The sequence below is a fragment of the Nematolebias whitei genome, chromosome 1 (genome assembly GCF_014905685.2).
Source record: "Nematolebias whitei isolate Nwh7 chromosome 1, NemWhi1, whole genome shotgun sequence".
NCBI classification, from domain to species: domain Eukaryota; kingdom Metazoa; phylum Chordata; class Actinopteri; order Cyprinodontiformes; family Rivulidae; genus Nematolebias; species Nematolebias whitei.
The window spans coordinates 55414707-55437642 of record NC_056498.1 but is presented as its reverse complement, the minus strand read 5'-3'; the positions used below and the strand labels follow the sequence as shown (position 1 = coordinate 55437642).

At 38.4% G+C, this 22936-nt stretch overlaps 1 protein-coding gene across 1 annotated transcript in view; it reads left to right on the top strand.

The window, feature by feature from the left end:
• Window positions 1–22936, top strand: part of dst (dystonin) — a gene marked incomplete in the record, with an annotated part of 132113 nt that overhangs the window by 39217 nt on the left and 69960 nt on the right. The window contains 28 exon segments of the mRNA XM_037695034.1: window positions 3077–3243; window positions 3400–3512; window positions 5149–5255; window positions 5340–5459; window positions 6566–6661; window positions 6752–6879; window positions 10054–10147; window positions 10233–10387; window positions 10471–10939; window positions 11039–11167; window positions 11271–11348; window positions 11429–11590; window positions 11860–11964; window positions 12075–12170; window positions 12257–12382; window positions 12465–12617; window positions 12703–12857; window positions 12959–13085; window positions 13214–13397; window positions 14398–14555; window positions 14646–14824; window positions 14905–15043; window positions 15126–15319; window positions 15405–15567; window positions 15643–15726; window positions 16266–16373; window positions 16474–16572; window positions 22445–22591. Coding sequence (XP_037550962.1) covers window positions 3077–3243; window positions 3400–3512; window positions 5149–5255; window positions 5340–5459; window positions 6566–6661; window positions 6752–6879; window positions 10054–10147; window positions 10233–10387; window positions 10471–10939; window positions 11039–11167; window positions 11271–11348; window positions 11429–11590; window positions 11860–11964; window positions 12075–12170; window positions 12257–12382; window positions 12465–12617; window positions 12703–12857; window positions 12959–13085; window positions 13214–13397; window positions 14398–14555; window positions 14646–14824; window positions 14905–15043; window positions 15126–15319; window positions 15405–15567; window positions 15643–15726; window positions 16266–16373; window positions 16474–16572; window positions 22445–22591 — 4035 coding nt within the window.

The window sequence follows — 22936 nt, the reverse complement described above, 5'->3', positions numbered from 1 at the left end:
AGTTTGAAGTTCCTTGAAGATCCGGATTGATTTATTATTCTTATGTTTAGGATTCTTGTGCTTGAAACTTTTGTTGATAAATGTTTACACACTATGAGAGATGGAATATCTGCTTTGCTTTTTCACTATTTGTTTCTGATATCTGTGGATTCATAAACTTAGGACTCTTTCAGTCTTTTGGGGTCTTGCTTGATTTTTGCATTGAGTTGCTGTTTAGTTTGAAACTGAAGTCTTGTTAAAGTATCCAGTGAAACTGCAGAAGTGAGTCTTGCTCAGTTTTTGGACATCCATGCTTAGCTCATGTCTTTGTAGACTGGAACTGTACTTGCTCAGGGGTCCATGTGTTTGTATGGCTGATCATTTATATTTTATTACCTCAGTTGTTTAGCTTTGTCTATTTTATACCCTACATGAAAAGATGGGTTTAAAATCAAAATGTTTAAGTTTCAATGATCAGGCAACAAGTTATTGTGTTTGGCCCTAGCGCTACTGCTGTTCCTGTAAACCTTGATTCTCTTGAGCCATAATTTAAGCAGTCTGTTATGAATCTTGGGATCGTTTTGGACTCTGACTTTAAGTTTAATAAACAGAATAACTCTGTTCTACAAAAAATCCTTCCAGTTAAGGCAGAGAGCTAAGCTTAGGTCCATGTTGACCAGATCTGACCTTGAAAAAATAGTCCATGCATTCATTACAACCTGGCTAGACTACTGTAATGTGCTTTATATTGAGGTCAGTCAATTCTCCCTTTCACGTCATCAGCTCATCCAAAATGCTGCAGCTCATCTCTTAACAGGAATTCATAAGTTTGAGCATATTTCACCAGTTTTGTCCTCCCTTCACTGGCTCCCTGTGTGTACCAGAATTGATTTTAAGATTCTCCTATTGACCTTTAAGTGCATAAATGGTCTTGCACCCTCATACCTCTCTTACCTGCTGCATCCATATTGTCCTTCTTGGGGGCTGAGATCATCTGACCAACTGCTTTTGGTTGTACCAAAAACCAGGTTGAAGCTCAGAGGAGATCAGGCCTTTTCAGTCGTGAGCCCTAAACTCTGGAACAATCTGCCCATCAACATTAGACAAGCCACTTCACTTTCAATTTTTAAATCCCTTCTAAAATCTCATCTGTTTTCACTGAATTTTGGCACAGTGTGATTTGATTTAGTATTTCATTGTTTTTAGTTTTTTACGATTTTCTTTTGATGCTTTTAATTACATTGTATTATTTTTTTCTTTAATTACGGCCATTGATTTTATTGTTACACTTTGGTAACAGCTGCTATTTTTAAATGTGCTTTGTAAATAAAATTCTAAAAGTTGGTCAGATAAAGTTCATTTTGTAAAACTTGTCTTGTTTTTATGTGATTTATAGAATATAGTGTTTTCATATTCCCATTGTTTTAGGATGTGACAAAGTCGACAAGGATTAAGTCAGTATTATGGACGTTGCTCAGATGTCGTAAATGTGATTTAAACCTTGTGCAAGCAGTGAAGTGGTACTGTTTGCATTACATCACCATACTTACCAGATAAAACATGCTGTAAATTTGTTTGATAATTCTTTATGCATTTGTGCCTTGGAAGACTCGGAAAACTTTGATTTGCATTTCATTTATGCAAATATCTGAAGCATTTTTGTTCTTGCTGTTATGATTGTTCTCATTCTTTGATAATCTTTTTCCTGTTTAGATTTTTTAAAAATATAGAGTCCGTAGTTTTAACAGTAGAGGGATGACAGACACAATTTTTTATTTGGGCAAGTTTTCTAGAATAGGGGAACAGTTGGGAAAGAAATAAAATTGGCCTTTGGTTGGGAAAATGTAAAAAAAAAAACACACAAAGTATGATCAAATGTAATTTAAACATTTTTAAATTAATTTATTTTATTTATTTATTTTTAGGGAAAATAAAATAAAAAAATAATAAATACATTTAACAAAGAGTTTCAGTGCATTCAAGTGCAATGCAAAAAGAACAAAAAAAAAGTTATAATATTTAAGATATATGTAGAGCAAGTAAAAAGCAAATTAAAGATGCAGGGGGAAAACAGGGCAGAAAGAAAACCTAAAATGTATTTACTATCCATGCAAAATAAATAAATAAATACAGTAAATAAATTGATTAATAAAAAAAAAACAGAATGCGGAAAAAAAAAACCTCAAATCCTGTAGTCACTTTTTTAATTACTTCAATTCTGGTCACAGTCATAACATGTTTAAATCTGAAGTGCCACATTCGATTAACACTAACAAAAGTATTTTATTAAAATGCTCAACAAATAGTCAACAGTTGGAGCTTGACGTGATGTAGCGATCATTTAGGCCTGCTTCTCAGCTTTTAAATGACTTATACTTTACTATGAACTCTTTCAAAGGTGATGATGAAAGATTGTTGTAGGATCAGTGTTATTGTTAAAAAAAAATCTAAAGGTGAAAAGATAATTAACAATAATCAAGTTTCAATAGTCTGTAACTGTGTTAATTATCACAGTCACAAAACATTTAAAAAGCTTTCAATATACGACGTTAAGAATGAATTCAGTGAGAAAGTTCTTAACATATTAGTGCAGATTACAGTTAAACAAGGCAGAATAAATCAGAGATTTAAACTGAGTGAATTGTATACTAACCCAAATACAGTATTATGTCCAAGACTAACTTCAATTAAAATCATCACAACGAAACCAGAGTGTTTTAGTATAATTTTATTTAGACAATACTAACAAAGAAAACAGACTTCTTCAAGAGATAATATATTGGTTTGTTTGTTGGGATCTATATAATGTTCATTGGGACGAAGATGCAAAACTATAATAAAATATAAACAAGCATTTATTTCATTATTGTGCTGATTTGCTGTCTTAATAACTGGTTAAACTTAAATAACTAACTTTATTTTTTCATATATGACCACAGGCTTGTTGAGAAAAATCAGTCCAATTAGGGTGAAATGCCAGTTTAAAATTCATCAGAAGTTTAGGGGCAACATTCTTTGTGGTTTTAAACCAGCTACTTTAACTACATTTTCCGTCTTATTTCAAAATACCTTCTTTGTTTTGCTTATGTTGCGACAGATCTCAGAGATCCATGTCACAGGGGAGTCTGAGGACATGACAGCCAAGGAGAGACTTCTGCTCTGGTCCAAACAGATAACAGATGGTTATGTAGGTGTGCGGTGTGAAAACTTCACAACGTCCTGGAGGGATGGCAGGCTGTTCAATGCCATTATCCATAAATACAGGTACTGTTTTAACAGAGCATCACTGTTCACGTTTAGTATTTAATCAAGCTCTTGCTCTTAATTTGATTTAATATCTTCAGGCCACACACCTTGTTTCTCCATTGTTGTATCTAATCAGAATCTAATGTGAACCGTCTCTTTTTCTTTCTGTTGCAGACCAGATTTGGTTGACATAAGTCACGTGTCGGGGCAGACCAATCGCTCAAATTTGGAACAAGCATTTAGTGTAGCTGAACAGTTGGGGGTGGCCAGACTGCTTGACCCTGAGGGTGAGACCTGAACCTGATGTCTTGTGCGATTTGCTTCTGAGAACACCGTAAAGGCTTGAGCACATTTGAGCTATACATTCTCATGCTTGGAATTTATCTTGAGAAAAGACTCCTCAGAGTTTAATGTGAAAAAGAAAGTGCACCCACTTTCAGTTCTAAAGGTCTGACTTATCAGGAAGTATAGAGTATAAAATATCACATGTTGTTCATCTAAAGTGTTGTTTACCTAAATATAAGACCTGATTTAGTTTTTTTCTGATTTATAAGTCATTAGCACTCAAAGAACATGTACCGTATTTTTCGGACTATAAGTCGCTCCAGAGTGTATGTCGCATTAGTCAAAAAATGCCTCATGAAGAGGAAAACAAACAATATATAAGTCACTTCGGAGTATAAGTTGCATTTATTTAGAAATGTATTTCACAAAATGCAAGAGCAGACATTTAGTCTGAAATAACAATAACACACATATTGCGTCGCTCGAGGTGGCTGCATGTTGGAGCAGCTCTGTTACTTTCATTCTGAGATTTTGTTTTTGGAAACTGTAATTCCTCTTTTTCTGGATGTAAATCACATTTTTTTGGATGATTGTTTCCTCTGGTATCAGATGCTGTGCAGCTGGAAGGATTTTTACTGAAACTTTTTTTAGTTTTGGACATTTTATATGATGCGTAACCATGGCAACAAGGCAGTTTTCTACAACCAACAGCAGCTGATTAACATCTCAAAAGCTCAAATAATATCTCAACTACAGCCCCAAATCTCAAATGAGTTGAAAAGGATGTTCTGTGGACGCATTCTCATCTACCTGCCAGCTGTGCTCGAGTGTCTGACCACTGAGATCCTGGAACTAGCAGGAAACACGGCTCATGGCAGCGGAAGGACAGGATCGTCCCTCGACACCTACAGTTGGCTGTCCGCAGTGACGCGAAGCTCAGCAGACTGCTGGAAGGAGTGGCCATCGCTTTGGGAGGAGTTCTGCCCAGCATTCGGGCGATCCTACAGCCCAGGGGAACCGAGAGACCAGCCGAGTCTGGGTGAACGGATCGGACAGCATCTGCAACCAGTTTCTTAGGATCCACTGTGGGATGGACCTTTACAAGAGATCCTTCCTGTCTACAGCCATCAGTATCTATAACATCTCTTAATGAAATGAGGATAACGAGTTACAACAACGAATAATTTCCCCTTGGGATTAATAAAGTATTTTTGAATTGAATTGAATTGAATATAACAAGCTAACGAGTCTGACAGGCAAGTTACCGGTAAATTCACCAATCTCATTCCACATCACTTTTGGTGGCATTTTACTTTCATGAAGTTTTTCTCAATTGTCTGTAAGCGAATGCTTGGGGTGTGGGTGTTAGTGGTAGAGGAACAACATATAGTTGTCAAAAACATAGAGGGCCCTCTCGCGGCTGCAAATGGTAATGTTCACTCTTTGGCTCATGTCAGTATGAATGAACATTTAACGCGTCAGTCAAAAATTGCCTCATGAATAGGGAAAAAAAAGTATAAGTTGCAGGACTGGCCAAGCGATGAAAAAAGTGTGACTTATAGTCCGGAGAATACGGTACTTTCTATTCCATATAGCCGTAACCAATGGTTGTTTGTTGGTTTTTATTTTCCTCATTAGATGTTGATGTTCAGTCTCCCGATGAGAAATCTGTGATCACATATGTCTCAACGCTATATGACGCCTTCCCCAAAGTACCTGATGGCGTTGATGGCATAAGTCCTAATGTAAGTTTAAAGTGACCAGCACACAAGGGGCTTGATTCAGTGAAACTGCTGACTTTCTGCTGATGATTCTTTGGCTTTTATCAGGATGTTGATATCAAATGGGTGGAGTACCAGAACATGATCAAATACCTCAGCCAATGGATCAAGCACAACGTGGCCGTGATGTCAGACAGATCTTTCCCCAACAACCCCATGGAACTAAAGGTTTGCTTACATGCCATTAAAAAAAACCACACAACAAAAACAACAAAAACACAACAACATTTGAAAAAAACGGAATTTCATTTGAAAAAACAGAATTACATAAGGCCAAGGCGGAAGTGGCTGGAATCACTTTTTTTTATTTTTTAAAGGAATTACATTTTAAAAAAGCGGAAGTGGCCAAAGCGGAAGTGGCTGGAATCATATTTAGAAAAAATGGAATTACATTTGAAAAAGTAAAATTACATTTGAAAAACAAAATTACATTAGAAAAAAACAAACAAACAAACAAACAAAACCCCATAATAAATAACAAAGTAAAAAAAAAAAACACACACACTAAGAACAACCACCACAACTTCCGGTTTTGCTTCATCTAATTCCGTTTTTTTTCAAATGTAATTTCGTTTTTTCAAATGTGATTCCAGCCACTTCTGCTTTGGCCACTTCCGCTTTGGCTTAATGTAATTCTGTTTTTTCAAATGTAAGTTTTTTTTTTAAAAATGTAAGTCAATTTTTTCAAATTCAATTCCGGCCACTTCCGCTTTGGCCACTTCCGCTTTGGCTTAATGCAATTCTGTTTTTTCAAATGTAATTCAATTTTTTCAAATGTAATTCTGTTTTTTCCAAATGTAATTCTGTGTTTTGAAATGTTGTGGTTTTTTTTTGTTTGTTTGTTTGTTTTTGTTGTGTTTTGTGAAATGTAATTCTGTTTTTTGAAATGTTAATTTACGCCTCACGGCCACCGTATCATTTTGTAGATCTTTGTTATTAACATTTGCCTTTATTCCACACCTATTACCGGTAGTTGAGCTGTTTGAGTTTAGAAAGTCCAACACTTGGAACCATTAAAGGTTATTTCTCTATTTCAAATGGTTTCTCTGTCTCCTGAAATTGAGACTGGAGGCGAAATTGATCAACACAAGAGAGCAGCAACCATCCATTAGCTGTAAGAAATCAATATCTTGTAATGGTCGAGATAAATTTGTCTTTCCGTTTTCTAGACAAGGTTAGAGTTTAGTCAAGTTCTTAGAGCCGCCTTTTGAACTATAAAAACATGTACAGCAAATTAATGTCTCTGTTATTTGTTCTGCCCTTTTTTTCCCCAGGCACTTTATAAACAATACCAGCAATTTAAAGAACGTGAAATCCCACTTAAAGAAAATGAGAAAACAAAAATAAAAAACCTCTACAAAATGCTCGAGGTAAACAAAGCAAAAACATGTATTGTTGCAGTTTTATGTCGCCATTTACTGCAGGGATAAAAAGTACATGTTTGGTGTTTATCTGAACAGATGTGGATCGAGTTTGGACGTATTCAGTTGCCCCCCGGTCATCATCCGAACGATGTGGAGAAGGAATGGGGTAAATTGATTGTTGCTATGCTGGAAAGAGAAAAGAGCCTGCGGCCAGAAGTGGAAAGGTATGTGGATGTGCACTGTAGGCTTCAGCACTTTTTCTGACCTGTCTCATTATGATTTATTAAAAGTCTAGTCTTTAAAGCCTCAGTAAGGAATTTAATTTCAAACCTCATGGTTTGCTCAGAAGTCAAAAATTGCAGTTTGGAGATACTGTAAGTGGCATAATATAACTATTTGATGTTACGCAGCATTTAGCAAATGTGCTACTTCATTCACTTTTTTTTTTTTTTACTAAATACACACATGTCAGCATGATAGCCTCTGAGGTTGTTTTTTACTGGCAGAGTGCACTCATATTGTATTACAAGCTTTTTAATGTCTTTACTGACATCAGATACCAAGGGTTCTGTTGGATGTTAAGGTGAGATAGACAGAAATCTCCTTACTGGATGATTTAGCTCAGTTGTGCAAATCATATGAAGATAATAATAATAAAGTAAAGTGCCATGTGTTGTCATTATTGTATGTTCCCATACAATGGCAAAGTTGGTTCTCTGCATTTAACCCATTGCACATGGGATACACCCAGGTGGAGCAGTGGGAAGCTATGTAAGCGCCGGGGGAGCAATTAGGGGTGTCTTGCTCAGACACCACGCCATGTGGGAATGACTGGGGATCAAGCCTGGGACTTTCGGGTCCCGAGTCGGCTGTCCTACCTCTACCCCATCTTGGCCCCATAAAACAAGTTATGCACAGATTCACTGCAGCATGATTTGACAATAATAGGGCAGGAATTTGTGAAATTGCTTAAAGTCCAACAAGCACCAGGTTTGGAAATAAAAACAGAGGTTGGGGGAAATCAGTTATCTCAGTTTAAGTTGTTCACAGGGGTTTATAATAAACAGTAAAAGGTGTCCATGTGCAGCAGGTGTTTTGTTTTAATGTGAAGTTGGCATTGGAAGATGAAGGATTAATCTAAATAAATATAAACAGAAGACAAATCAGTCCTGGCTGCAAAACGAAGGTTTTGGGACAGACGAAGAATTTCCAAATTTGACTATAATATTGAATGACATCATTAGTTTAAACTGTAGCATGATCAAAATCACATTTGGACAGTTGCTGTATTTTATTATTATTTTTTTGACTATAAGGCACACTTAAAATCCTTTCATTTTCTCAAAAATCAACAGTGAATCTTATAATTCAGTATGCCGTATGTATTAATTCTGGTTATGCTTACTGACCTCGAAACGATTTTATGTGGTACAACTGAACAATGTTCAGAGTTATTGTAAATGAGCTGAATAAAGTTTAACTTATTTGACAGTTTTATTTTGCTTAATGCGCCTTATAATCTGGTGCACCTTATGCATGAAAACAGACCCGTTCATTGATATTGCACCTTATAGTCCGAAAAATACATTAGGTATCAGAAAGTTTGGTTTCACGGTTGGTTTTCTTTCTTGGATTTTGCTTTTTGCCTTCAGTTTTTAAATGCACAATAACATATCTCACACAGACACAGACAATAATTGTCCAGCTCAGAGCATGACCTATTAGAATTCAAGTTTGTTCACAAAGTAATGAGTCTGTGAAGTCAGAATCTGTCTAACTTGTTTGATCCTTAACAGAATTATGTCATTTAGCAAATTTGAGAGCATGGTCTCTCAAATGGTGCATAAAGATTTACTAAACAGGACCAAGAAAATACACATCTTTGAGCATAATTTACTAAAATGAGGAAAAAAAGTTCCACAACCACAACATTTTCTTTTCCTATTTAGGACTTGTTTGTTTCTGTAAAGAATAAAGTACAAAAAAAAAAAAAAAAAGAAAATCAAAATATAAAGTAGATATGTGGATAAAGAAGTTAAACTATTATTTCAAAAACAGAAGTTGTAAAGTTGGAGATGAAGTCCTCATATTTATCAAATCAAGTTTAAATGGTGATGCCAGCAGTCTGAATGTGTAAAACAGGGTCACATAACAACTAAATTATTAAAGTGACTGCATATTGTAAGCAACTAAAAGCCGTTGGGGCCTTTGTTGCGTTTATGATCGTATTTTAGATGTTGCTAACTGCCTGAGCGTTGCATCTTATTATTCAAATAACTATCTCAACCATCTAAATATGAGATACATTTATCTTTGTACTGCATGCAAGTATACCCACAAATGTTTTTTTTTTTTTTTTTTTTATCTTTCCAGTCAGTTTTTCCTCAATATACTTGAATGCAGCCATATTTGAGTGTGTAGTTTCTTTATCTGAACACTTTAAAAAAAATCTGTTTTCCAAAAGGGCTAAAAGCCATTATCTATATTTGTGCTCAAAGAGAAAACTCTTTGTAACATCTTGCTAGAAATCCAATGTTAAAGGCATTCTGCAGATATTGTCCATATGCTAGTTCTGGTTTGACCTAATCTTATTCAGTTTCTCATCAAATACAATCGTGTCATTTTTAATTTAGTACTGTAAATAAAAACTTGTGTCTTATGTATGCACCAGTGGCTTTTTGAATTATTTCAGAGCTCCGTTGATAGGTTTGTTTTCAATGGTCTGTGATAAAGATCTTATTTCTATGGATACATTGTTCAGTGCTCTGTTTACAGTGGATTAGACCATATTACATATCCTCTCTTGCTTCCAGTGTTTTGACAGCATCTGTGCTGGGTGTGGTGATGAGCGACAGAAAAAGGAATTAGGAATTATTTGCAGCTTGGCTCTGTTTTTTTTTAATCCTTTTAATTTTTTGTGAAGGTGCTTTGTCTCAACCTGTTATTCGATTTTCATCCCCTAAGGAGAGTGTAATATTTCAGGATGGGATTCTTACACGCCCCTCACCTGGCTGTGATACTATAAATATGAGCACTATGAACGTTGCTCTGTCAGCTGCGTCCATTTATGCTTGATGTCAGGCTGCTGAGATTCTAGACAGAATCCCTCATGTGAGAGTTAGTCAGTGATCGGCTGATGAGAGTCATAATTATTGACAATGTAAAGTAAGATGGCATACCTGAGCAGAATCTCGACTGTCAGCAACAGTAGCTTTAATACCAGTTTTGGTTCCAGTGACAGCATCCTCATGGAGCCATTACAAATTAACAGCTCAGTATTTCTTAATAACAACATCGCCTATGGATCAAGGTGAAGTTACTTTGTTCAGCTTTAATAATGTGCCTGAAAGAAAAGCATCAAAATACGTCAGATATTTATTCCTTAATTTTTTCCTTAGGCTTGAGATGTTGCAGCAAATTGCCAACAGAGTCCAGCGGGACTGCGTTCATGGAGAAGACAAGCTGGCTTTGGCCAGAACAGCCCTCCAGTCGGTGAGTTTTGTGCAAGACTCTGATGAGCGCTGTAATGGAAAATGCAATTAGTCTCCGAGTTGTTAATGTTTTTGTCTCTTTTAAGGACACCAAGCGTCTCGAGTCTGGCATACAGTTCATAAATGAAGCTGAGGTTGCGAGCTACCTGTTGGAGTGTGAGAACATCCTCAGACAGCAAGTTGTGGACATCCAAATTCTTCTGGATGGGAAGTTTCCATTTGCAGATCAGCTCGTTCAAAGGTGCAAATAAAATGCTCCTGCACAGATAAGAAAATGTTTATTTTGCATCGAATCATCTTATGCTGCCAACCTCCTCGTCACAGGGTATCCAGACTCCGGGATGATCTTCTGGCCCTTCGAGCCGAGTGCTCCTCCGTGTACAGCAAAGGTCGCACCCTGACAACAGAGCAAACCAAAATGATGATCTCAGGCATCACACAGAGCCTGAACTCTGGCTTTTCCCAGAGCATCAACGCAAGCCTGACACCAGCCATTAATCCTGCACTCACCTCAGGGGATTTAGGCGCCCCTGGGTCCACCTTCACCTCTGGCCTTACAACGTGTCTAACCCCATCCTTGACCCCAGCCTTGACCCCCAGTCTGCAGCCTGCTTCGGTACAGAGCTACATGGGAAATGGTGGCGGCATGGAGCCGGGTAACCTCATGCATCTGAAACACATGCAGATCAGAAAGCCCTTACTGAAGTCCTCCCTGGCAGACCCCAGCATGACAGAGGAGGAGGTTAACATGAAATATGTGCAGGACCTCCTGAACTGGGTGGAAGAGATGCAGGTAAGCTGTCTCCATCTTTTTCTTTTTCTTAATTGTAGATGTTATTTTAAATCATGAGAGCCGAAGATATTTTTTTTAAATTTCAATTCACGTTTAAAGTTGCAGCTAGAGCGTTCAGAGTGGGGAACTGATTTGCTAAGTGTGGAAATGCATTTGGACAACCACAAAAGTGTCCACAGAGCGATTGAAGAATTCCAGATGAGTCTTAAAGATGCCAAACTGAGTGAAGTAAGCCCGTTTCAAATACATTTTTTTTAAATAGCTTGACTTTACCTGTTGCCTGAAAAATAACATTTCAGCAGACATTAAAGAAAACTTTTTATCTTCTCAGATTCAGATGACCATGCCTCTTAAGCTGGCTTATTCGGATAAACTGAACAAACTGGAAAGGCAGTATGAACGGCTGTTGGTAAGCATGTTGTTGAGCTTAACTCTTAAATTAAAAACTGTGGTTGTCTTTTAGTCTGACGGTCTATGTCGTTCTTTCAGAGCTGTTCGAGGGAGCGGCAAACCAACCTGGAATGCCTTCATGACTTTGTGTCACATGCAACTCAAGAGCTCATCTGGCTGAATGAGAAGGAGGAAGAGGAGGTCGCCTTCGACTGGAGCGATCGCAACAACAGCATCTCCAAGAAAAGAGACTATCATGCAGTAAGCTATTTCTATCTTGATTAATAAAAAAAAGATTTCTGCCTTTTATTTATTGATTGATTTTATTTTAAGCAATGCTGTTTTTTGTATTTTCTTTAATATATAACAAATAAGTCCAGCGAGGGGATTTGTGCATGAATGCTGCCTTGAATTATTACTTTCATGCTCTGAGCTGTGAGGCAGGATATGAGATTAAGTGATATGACACAGTAAACGGCTGTGTGCCATGGCGGAAAGCCAGAAATACTCAGCTTAATGTCTTTATGCAGGACCTGATGAGGGAGCTGGAAGAAAAGGAGGAAGCCATCAAGTCTGTGCAGGACAAGGCAGAGCGCCTCATGCTCAAGAACCACCCAGCCAGACTAACAATTGAAGTAAGTCCCATAAGCTTTTACTTGAAGAACTTCTCAGCTACCTGTGAGACAGTTATAGTTTAGAGCAAGAGTTTTTTTCAGCTTTTACAACTCTGTTCTGTTTATTTTAGGCGTACAAAGCTGCAATGCAGACACAGTGGAGTTGGATTTTACAGCTCTGCTCATGCGTAGAACAGCATCTCAAAGAGAATGCTGTTTATTTTGAGGTGCGCTCCTATCTATTACAATATGTACAACAAATGCATTTGTTTTGTTTCATATCTAATCGTCACGTTCTCTTTGACCTGACTAGTTTTTTAGTGATGCCAAAGAGTCCATGGACTACCTTAAAAATCTCCAAGATTCCATTCAAAGGAAATTCAGCTGTAATCGGTCAAGCAGCCTGCACAGGTTGGAGGATCTCATCCAGGAGTCCATGGTAAACTAACTCAAAGCTGCGATGTGTGTGCCCATGTGCAGATGTAGTTACAAACGTGCATGCATTTTGGGTGTGTGTTCAGGATGAGAAAGAGCAGCTTCTTCAGTACCGCAGCGCTGTCGCAGGGTTAGTGGGCAGGGCCAAAAACATTGTGCAGCTGAAGCCCAGGAACCCGGAAACTCCCCTCAGATCCTCCATCCCGGTCAAAGCGATCTGTGATTATCGGCAAATAGAGGTACAAAAGTATTCATGCCATTTTACAGCACACTTTTTGAAGATTTTAGAGGAAATCTAACCCGGGATTGTCATAATTCTTTCAGATTACCATTTATAAAGATGATGAGTGTGTGCTGGCCAATAACTGTCATCGAGCCAAGTGGAAAGTTATCAACCCAGCAGGGAACGAGGCCATGGTGCCCTCTGTGTGCTTCACTGCGCCTCCACCTAACAAAGAGGCTGTTGACATGGCTGCCAGGTGAGAAGGATGCTGGAATTCACTTTTCTTTCTTGAATTTCCTTCACTGCACTTTTTACTTTGGGTTCTACTTTACTTAAACGTTTCACGTTTTCTTCTAGGACTGAGCAGTTGTACCAAAATGTCCTGGCACTGTGGCACCGCTCTCACATTAACATGAAGAGTGTGGCGTCCTGGCATTACCTCATGGCTGACATACGTGCCATCCGCAACTGGAATGTGGCCTCTGTATGTTTATTGTTTGGCTTCCTCTTTCAAACATTTAATAATCATTTGTGATAATCAGCCTGATAGTTTCGGACCAAGAACACTAAGAGCATATTTGTTCTCCGCTTTTGTTCCTGTTACAACTGCAGATAAAGACGATGTTGCCAGGTGAGCATCAGCAGGTTTTGAGCAATCTGCAGACCCATTTGGCTGAGTTCCTGGAGGACAGCGAGGAATCAGAGGTGTTCACAATGGCAGACTGTGCTCAGCTAGAGAGAGACGTGGCGGCCTGCAAGGAATATTACCAGGAACTGCTGCGATCTGCAGAAAGAGGCAAAACTCTTAATTCCTTCCCTCTCCTTCTAAATAAGAAGCTGCTGGAACACAACCCAGCAGAAGGAACACATGGCACTTTAAGCCTTTTTCAGCCTAAAGTTAATACCTTTAGGAATTGTATGTATTTTTCTTGCTGAATTGAGAGCAGTTAATAAAAAAAAATCATTGGTTTTGCTGCAAATTAAAATCATTCCTGTTTTAATGAGCAATTCAGTTATGAGTTTTAACTGAAAAAAGGAATAAAACACAATTTTTTTTAGTCGTGCTTCTGCGCTCCACTCCTTCCTACATTTCCTTAAAAATGTCTCAGCTTATATATTAATTAATTAATTGATTTATTTGTTCATTTAAAAAAGAAACCAAACAAATTCATCAAAAAGAAAAGAAAACATTGAATGAAAAGGGTGCAGAAAGAAGAAAATTCTTACAAAAATGTTATTTCATTAACTCTATGAATTTCAATACTGTCAATTTTAAATGGGACTTTGATAATTTTCTTTCAATTACTAAATATCATGTAGTTTTTTTTTCTTTCCCAAATTTAGTAACTTATTAATTTGGAACCAAGTTTGTATTTTTATGAATTTTGCCTGTGTCATCTCTAACATCTGTTCAGTATCTTCACCCGAACAAAAAAAAAAAAGTGGTATCATCTACAAATAAAACACACTTCAAAAGCCCTGACACATCAACCAGATCATTCACATACAAAATAAACAACTTTTGTCCCAACACAGAGCCCTGAGGAACTCCACATATTATATTAATATTAATTATATATATATATAATTTTAATTTTCTTAACTTGTTTATGACTGAACAATAAGAACACAAGAGGAGCTATGATATTTTTTTTCTGTATTGCATCAGCTCTTTTTTTTGACCTTACTGTGATGATGCTGCCACCTAGAGGTGAAATTCACACAGGACATTTGTTTTGATCACGTGCTCTCCATCAAACAGATGTTATATTTTGCTATGTTTTTGTGATAAACAGAGGAACACGAGGAGTCAGTGTACAATCATTACATATCCGAAATCCGCAACTTCCGCATGCACCTGGAAGGCCATGAAGAACACCTGATCAGACAAATCCGCACTCCGCTGGAAAGAGACGACTTGGAGCAGAGTCTGCATCGCATCACTGAGCATGAGGTACGCAGCGGAGTATTTCTTGTTCTACAAATATGCAAAGTTATCTGATGGTTAGTAATTTAACCATACTTTTTAATTGCCACTTTACAGAGGAAGACAGATGAGTTGGAGAGGATGAAGGATGATCTGGATGTCCTGAAGGAGAAGTGTGAGGTGTTCCTCCGACAGGCAGCAGCTTCTCCGTCTGCGTCGACACTTTCCTCCGAGCTCTCTGTCCTCCTTCAAAGCATGAACCAAGTGTACTCCATGTCCTCCATTTATTTGGACAAGTAAGCGTCTTTACGGTGTCTCAAAGTAATTCAGAGGAAGAAAAAGTGTTAGAAGTGAAGTAATGCTCTTGTTTTTGCAGACTAAAAGCAGTGAGTCTAGTTGTGAAGCACAGTCAGAGTGCAGAGGCTCTTGTTAAAACCTACGAGTCCAAACTTTATGAAGAAGAGGCCACGAGCTCTGACGTCAAATCCATTGAAAGCATCATTTCAACACTTAAGGTAAAACATTGTTTTTCATTAAAACAGGTTGTCAGTATTAATACTGTTTGTATTTAAGTGAGTAACCATCTTTTGTTCCCAGCAATGGCGGACAGAGATTGACGAAAGACAGGAGGTGTTCCACGACATGGAGGATGAACTGCAGAAAGCTCGCGTCATCAGCGATCGCATGTTTAAGGCCCACAATGAGCGGGACTTTGATCTGGACTGGCACAAAGAGAAGGCGGATCAGCTGAGTGAGAGATGGCAGAACATTCACGTACAGATTGATGGCAGGTTTGTTCGGCGTTTGTTTTATTCCACCCAATACAGCAGGTTCATGCAAACTATAAGTTTATTGCAATTTCTTTATCAATGTCAGACTTCGGGATCTGGAGGGCATCAGCAAGTCTCTGAAGCACTACAGAGACTCCTACTCGAGTCTGGACGAATGGATCAGAGAACTGGAAACGGTGCAGCTGAAGGCTCAAGAAAACAAACCTGATGACAGCAAAGCTCTTGCTGAGCTGTTAAACAAACAAAAGGTAAAACAGAACCGAACGCCCTCACACCAAGTCAAAGACTGAAAAGTACTGATTCTGTTTGTGTTTTACTTTTAGGTTCTCGTTGCTGAAATTGAACAAAAACAGAGCAGGATTGACGAGTGTCAAAAGTATTCAGAGCAATACTGTTCTGCTATTAAGGTAATTAATTTTAGCTAATTATCTGACCCTTTTTAAAATTTTTCTAAGACCATTAGGGCTGGACGATATGGCCAAAACATTTATCACGATATTATAATGATAATAATAATAATAATAATGTTCACCTTTTATTTGTGCTTAGCCTTCAAGTGACAAAGTTGAGAGTTTTATGTTTATTTGCCAGTGATTTCAACATTTTTTGAAGGCTAAATACAAAAATATTTATGTGTAAATATCTCATGTTACAATGTGGCTTACAGACAACGCGGCTTATAGACAAGTGCGGCCTATTTATGTACAATTTTAATTTTCTTTTTAAACTTAGTGGATGCAGTTTATATTCAGGTGTGCTCAATAGTCCAGAAATTACAGTAATATGTGTAAATAAATCAGCTATATTCTGTTGGTATTTGCAGGATGTGTTTTGATAAAAATGCTCTTGTGTTCCTTAGAAGATGTTCAGAGCTAAACTAAATTTTAAAAGATATGTTTTTGATTTGAAGAAAGTTGATTTAAAAATGTCTTTAAATTTCCTTTAGGATTATGAACTTCAGCTGATGACATTCAGGGCGATGGTCGACTCCCAGCACAAATCTCCTCTCAAGAAGCGGAGGATCCAGAGCTCTTCTGATGCGATTCAACAGGAGGTAAAACTCTATTCTAACTTGGTTCATAAAGAAAAAATATTCTGTTTCAACAAGTCTTACACAACAGCACATCTGTCTGTTTTTTATTTATTTATTACAGTTTATGGATCTCCGAACCCGTTACACAGCTCTTGTGACTCTAATGACCCAGTACGTAAAGTTTGCCAGTGAAACACTGAGGAGAACAGAAGACGAGGAGGTAACATTTCATGATTTCCTGTTTAGCTTTTGGGGCTTTAAATGTCTCTTTAGGTTCTGATTCCATGTTCCGTTAAAATATTTGCATGATTTTCAGGTCTCTTTTGCACCAACATTAACAAGCTTTGCTGGTATTTTTACTATTTGTGGCTTTGACTTGTTGACTCAGCAGCTCATCGGGGTGAAAACAGTTTGCTTCATTGTGCAAAAGAAGCAAATAAAATGCCGAAAAACAGTGCATGGCTGCATGTCCTGGCACATCTTGCTGGCATTGGTTGGAGAAAGTTTATTTATTCTTTAACAGATCTTTTTTTATTTTTTCTTCTAGCATGAAGAAAAAAAATCTCTGAGAGTTGGTTAATTTTTTTTAATTACTAACATTTGCATTTAGCAGAAGCTGCCATTTTTAGTGTAACGATTTAATAAAAAGGCTTTTAAATTTTAAATAATCTAACATTTTATATGATGTAATGCTTTCAGTTTGATTTTATATTGAATCAAACACTTGGAGAGATTGCTTCAATTTATTTTATTATTATCATTTTTTTTTACAATTTCAATTTAATAGTGAATCTCTGTGAATAGTGAATGACCCATTGTTTTACATTATAGAACAGAAAGGCTTTTGAAAGAGCAGAGAATGCAAAGTGGACAGAAAGCATGGAACTCCAAAAAGCCAGAGGTGAAGCAGAGATTAGACAACTTCAGCAACAAATCCAGGAGCAGGAGGATTTGCTCATGGAAAAACAAGTGCAGGTGGAAAAGCTGGAAGGAGAGCTAGAAACACAAAGAAAGACCATTGGTGATATAAACTTTGAAAAGTCGCAGCTCGAGCGTGATGTTATTCAGTATCGCACAAAATTAGAAAATGCTATCAAAGACAAAGCTGCTACTGAGCAGGAATTAAAGTGCACCAAACTTTTATTTGAGCAGTCAGAGGTCACATGGTCTCTGACTCAGAAGAAACTCGAGGAGAAAATAGCAAATGTGGAAGAAGTTGAATGTGATGCAGAGGCAGAGTTACACGGTCTAGTCCAGTCTAAAAACAAGGATCTGCAGCGGATGAGATTTGACAGCCAGCCAGAATCAGATGCTCAGCTGGAGTCCTCTGCAGACAGGGTGGCTAAAGTTCTGCAGCAAAAACTGGAAGAACTGGTTCAGGTCCAGAAAAAGGCAGAAATGGCCGAAGAGAAAGCTCAAAGCTATAAAAAGCTTTTGGACGACAGCAACAACAAATTGAAGAAACTTCAGATGGACATGGAAAGTGAAAGGACCCACATGAGGAAGGAATCAAAGGAACTTCAACTGGAAACACTGAACCTGAAAAAATCCATCATCAGCCTGCAGGAGGAAATCAGATCTCTCCAAAGAGCAAAGTCCTCATTTGAACAAAGCTCCTTTTTCCAGAGCACTGAAATCGAAGGCCTTAAAGAGCAGTTAAAGATCACACAAGGGGAGCTGCAGAAGAAAAGCTCCATTGAGCAGGAAAACACTTACAAGATTAACAACTTAGAGGAAGAGGTAGCTTCCAGAGAGGTCGTAATAGATCAGCTGAATCTTAAATGCAGCGAGCTGACGAGGATGAACGTCTCCTCTGGCAGTGATATTAGAGGCCTTCAGATCCAAACTGAGTCAATGGAAAAAGTGAGATTACTTTCTGATCAAAAAATCAAGTCTTTAAAGAGAGAGGTTGAGAGTTGGAAGCAACAGCTTCAAACATCCAAGGAAGAATGCATGGTAATTATGAAATCGGAACAGGCGCTGCAGCTCAAATGCAAAAACCTGGAGGCAGAGCTTCAGAAAAGTGAAATCGATGCTTCTCAGCTGCAAAGAAAAATAAACGAGCTAAAACAGAACAGTTTAGAAATGGAGCAGAATCTAAAAAACACAAAGGCTAAACTTGATCAGGTGTTGATGGAAACTGAGAGCAAAGACCAGCAGATTAAAATCTATAAATCTCAAGTAGAGGGCACTAAATCACAGATTAGGATTATTGAGGATGAACTAAACAAAAAATCCCAAACTACGTACGAGCTCCAGATGAAACTGCAAGAATTCAGTGAAGAGGCGAAGAAAATGGCAGATGTCCAGCAAAAAACTAAAACCCTCAGTTCACAGGTTGCCAGTTATGAGGAAGAAATTGCAACTCTGAAATCAGAGCTGAAGTCGCTGTTTGCTGAAAAAAGTTTAGTGAATCAAAAAGTCCACGTGCAAAAAGCCGAAATCGACAGTTTAAATGAGATGCTACAGAAAAAACACGCAGAGCTGCAAAAAGAATCTGGTGTGAACCTAAATCATATTGGGAAAATCAAAGCATTAGAAGATGAGCTTTTCAAGCACAAGCACAGTTTTAAGGGAATAGCAAGCAGCTCAGAGAAAATGATAGAAAACCTAAAGCAAGATATAAATACACTTCAGAATGACAAGACAGCAGCCCAGAAAAAAATAGAAAACCTGAACGTTAGATTGTTTGAGCTTAGTTCTTCTCTGCAAAAGGCGAATGATGAATTGGCTCAAGAGACCAAAGAAAGGAAATTAAAGGAATCCAAAATCACAGCACTAGAGGCCGAGCTTCAGAAAAATAGCTTAACCATCAAAGAAATGACGTCCAGTTCTGACAGATCTCGCTCAAATCTGCAACACGAGAATACAATCCTGAAGAGGGAGAAATCTGAGACGCTGGAGAAAACCATCTCACTGGGAACTGAAGTCAGGATGCTGAAAGACAAGCTGCAACGTGAACAAACTGATGCTGAGCGGAAACAAAAAGAAAACTCTGCTCTGCAGTTGAGGTCCAAACAGATGGAGGAACAGCTGGACAATTGTAAGAAGATGCTGGAGGAGCTGAAGAGGAAACTGGAACTCCAGAAAGAGGGCTACGAGAATCAGTTGTCGCTTATACAAAGCGAAATTGAGAAAAAAGTGATTTTGCTGCAGTCTGGGATCACAAAAGACAGCCAGCCAGAATTAACAGGGATGCTCAACACGTATTTGAAGCAGGACACGAAACTGATTCAAACCGTGCATCAAACCACAGTGGAATCAAAGCAACAAATGGACCGAGAGCTGCAGATACAAACAGAACTGCAGCAGGAAAGAGCAAAGCTTGTGCAAGAGTTGTCCAAAGCAAAGACAGAAATTGTCCATCTGGAGGAAGAAAAGGTCAAACTCATCTCAAAAATCAGTTCCCTGCAAAGCCTTTGCAATCAACAGTCAGTGGAGAAAGCAAAGTTTGAAAGGCTGCTAGCAGACAGTGAGCGGAAACTGACTCTGAAAGAAAATGAAGCTAGAAGTTTACGCGAGCAAACAGAGATGTACGTAAGAGAAGTGAAAAGTCTTCAGGAAACACTCTCAGCAGTCAAAGTGGACGCAGTGAAAACCAGTCATCAGTCTGTGACAAATGGCAAAGCTGATGTGTTGAAGGCAGACCCCATGACATCTTTCATTAAAGGTGTGAAATACAGCAAGGAGGAAGAAACTCTTAAAACAAAAGAGGTATGGAAGCTATTGGCACTACTGTAGCATATTATAATAGATTGTATGATTGTCTGAGCTGTCGTTACAGTTGTACCAGTGGACGCTAGATTTTAATTACTTAAAAGTTTGTCCAATGTCGTACCCACAGATGGAAACAATGGAGCGAAGCAGCATTCTTGAAGGACTCAGACAAGTCAAAGAAGAAATGTCCACCATTCAACCAAAAGATACCCAACATGTCACTCACAAGAGCAGTGTCTTGTCTAATTTCCCCAGCTCTGTCACAACACACGGATACATGGCTCTGTGTGGGCTAACAGACAAACAGCTGAGTGAAATTAATGTCAGCAAGACAAAAACAAATCAAATCAGAGAAACTCTTGAAACCGTAAACACATCCGAAAAGAGCACAGCAAACTTTGGTGGAACACTGATAAACTCCCAAAAGCTCAGAGAATCTGACGGGGGTGCAAACATTCAGTACTTGATCAAGTGTAAGCTCTTGGATGACGAGGTTTTACAAAAGTTGGACATGAGGCTCATCACCGTTGAGCAGCTGCAGGCATCACTGGCTCAACAACTGACAGGCAAACCAACTACAATCGCTGGAGTTTATGTGGAGTCAAGTAAGAAGAAAATATCCTTCCTAGAAGCTGCTGAAAAGGGCTTCCTTGCAAAGACATATGCTCTTGAGTTTCTCGAAGCTCAGGCTGCAACAGGGAGTCTCGTAGATCTGGCCACAGGTGAAATGCTCTCAGTTGCCAAGGCTCTGGAGAGACGAATCATAGATATAGGTATGAAAGATAAACTGTTAGAGGCGGAGAAAGCTGTTAGTGGCTACAACTATAAGGGCAAAAAGCTGACTGTGTTTCAGGCAATGGAGGAGAGGATTCTTGATAGATCTAAAGCCAAGAAGATCCTTGAAGTCCAGATTGCTACTGGAGGTTTAATTCACCCGGAGACAGGTGTCAGAGTTCCAGCTTTTGTTGCTGTAAATAGTGGCCTTTTGAACAAAGAGATTCTGCAAAGTTTGTATGATCCAGTGAGCAACCCAAAGGGTTTCCACAACCCCGACACAGGACAAAAGGCATACTACCAGGAAATACTAAAAACAAGCTTGTATGATCTTGATGGCGGTGTGTTTCTCATCCCATTTGGAGAAAGGCATCTAACAAACACGTCTCCCGTGACCCCCCACCGAGTGTCTGTTGTCAACAGCAACTGTGGTGCTGAAATGTCCGTCTATGAAGCGTGCAAGGGGCAACACATTGACAAGAAAATGTATCTGTTTCTCTCACAGCAGGAAAGCGAATGGCAGGAAATCTCAAAAGTTGACCCCGATGGAAGCTCACGTCACATTATCACTGATGCCAGAAGTGGCCGACAGCTTTGTCTAGAATCTGCTTTGAGTCAGAGGTTTCTTGAAGCGTCTGAGCTTGAAAGCTATAAAAGTGGTCTTCTAAGTATCTATGAGGTTACAGACATCATATTTTCAAGAAGGGTTGTTGTGGAAGATGTTAACAGCACCATTGCTGGTCTCTGGGACATTACTCGGAAGAAGAGACTCTCAGTTTTTCAAGGCTTCCAGCAGGGGTTTACTGATAGAGTTACGGCTTTACAACTCCTAGAATCACAGGCATGTACTGGAGGTATTTGCGACCCCTCATCTGGGGAGAAAGTTACCCTCCTGGAGGCTCTTAAAAGAGGCCTTGTAGATGAAGCAGTGAAACAGCAGCTCCAGCTGTTTGAGGAGGCATTCAATGGCATTGCTCATCCTAAGACTGGGAAGATTTTGTCAGTATTTGAGGCTGTTGAGGAAAATCTTCTCCCAAAGGATGTGGGGTTTCGCTGTATTGAGTTCCAGCTCTTGACTGGTGGGATAATAAATCCTAGTACTCGTGATAGAGTCTCGCTTGAAGAAGTCATTCAAAGTGGCCTTGTTGACAAAGTTACAGCTGCCATGCTCAAAGATGAGAAGCTTCACACTAAAAGCATCACCTGTCCAAAGACCAAGAGAAAAATCACATTCAAAGAGGCGCTCGAAAGAAGCATTTTTGACTGTCACACTGGGTTGAGGTTACTTGAGGCTACAAAAGTCCTTGGTTATGGAGCTAAAACAGCATTTCATTATCTCTGGGCATTTCAATAAACATATGTAAATGTACGTGTAAATGCAAGTAAAACCTGCAGATAGAATTTTCTTTGGTATGGTTTTGCTGATTGTTTCATTTTGATTTATATGTTGCTTTTCATTTTAATGTTGTGTTTCAAGTGCCAGATTATTCCTCTTGAGTTATTGTTTGACCGTATGAATAGTTCATTTTAACATGAAACACCCTCAGATTTTATTTTTGTAAGCAAAGTTGACAGTTCTGTTGGACCTGTTTTACTTCTAGAGATCTGTTGATGAGGAGAAGCGAGAGCATGGCGATAAAGTTAACAAGCTATTGCACTGGATGTCTGGTGTGAAACTGACAATGAGCAATGACGGGCATGCTCTGAAAGATAGTAATGCCAACACAGACACCTCAAATAAATGCCAGGTAATTGATGTGTGTGTTTATGGCATTATCATTTGTCTCTTAAAGATATTTCTGATTACTCAAGCCTTTTATTGTCACTGTGTATGATTTCTAATAAAACACACTTTGGGGAATGCATTGACCGCAATTGGCTTAAAAACACTTGACTAATAAAATATGTATGATTACATGTTTGATTATTTTAATCAACTCTAACTGATGAACTAACAACAAGCCTTTGTTGCACAAGCACTCACACTGACAACATAATTAGTCCAATGAGTTGTTGAATTCTTTGAACAACTTTGTGTGTTTAAAAATATCAAAGGCCCAATATAAATTCCTATATATATATATATATATATA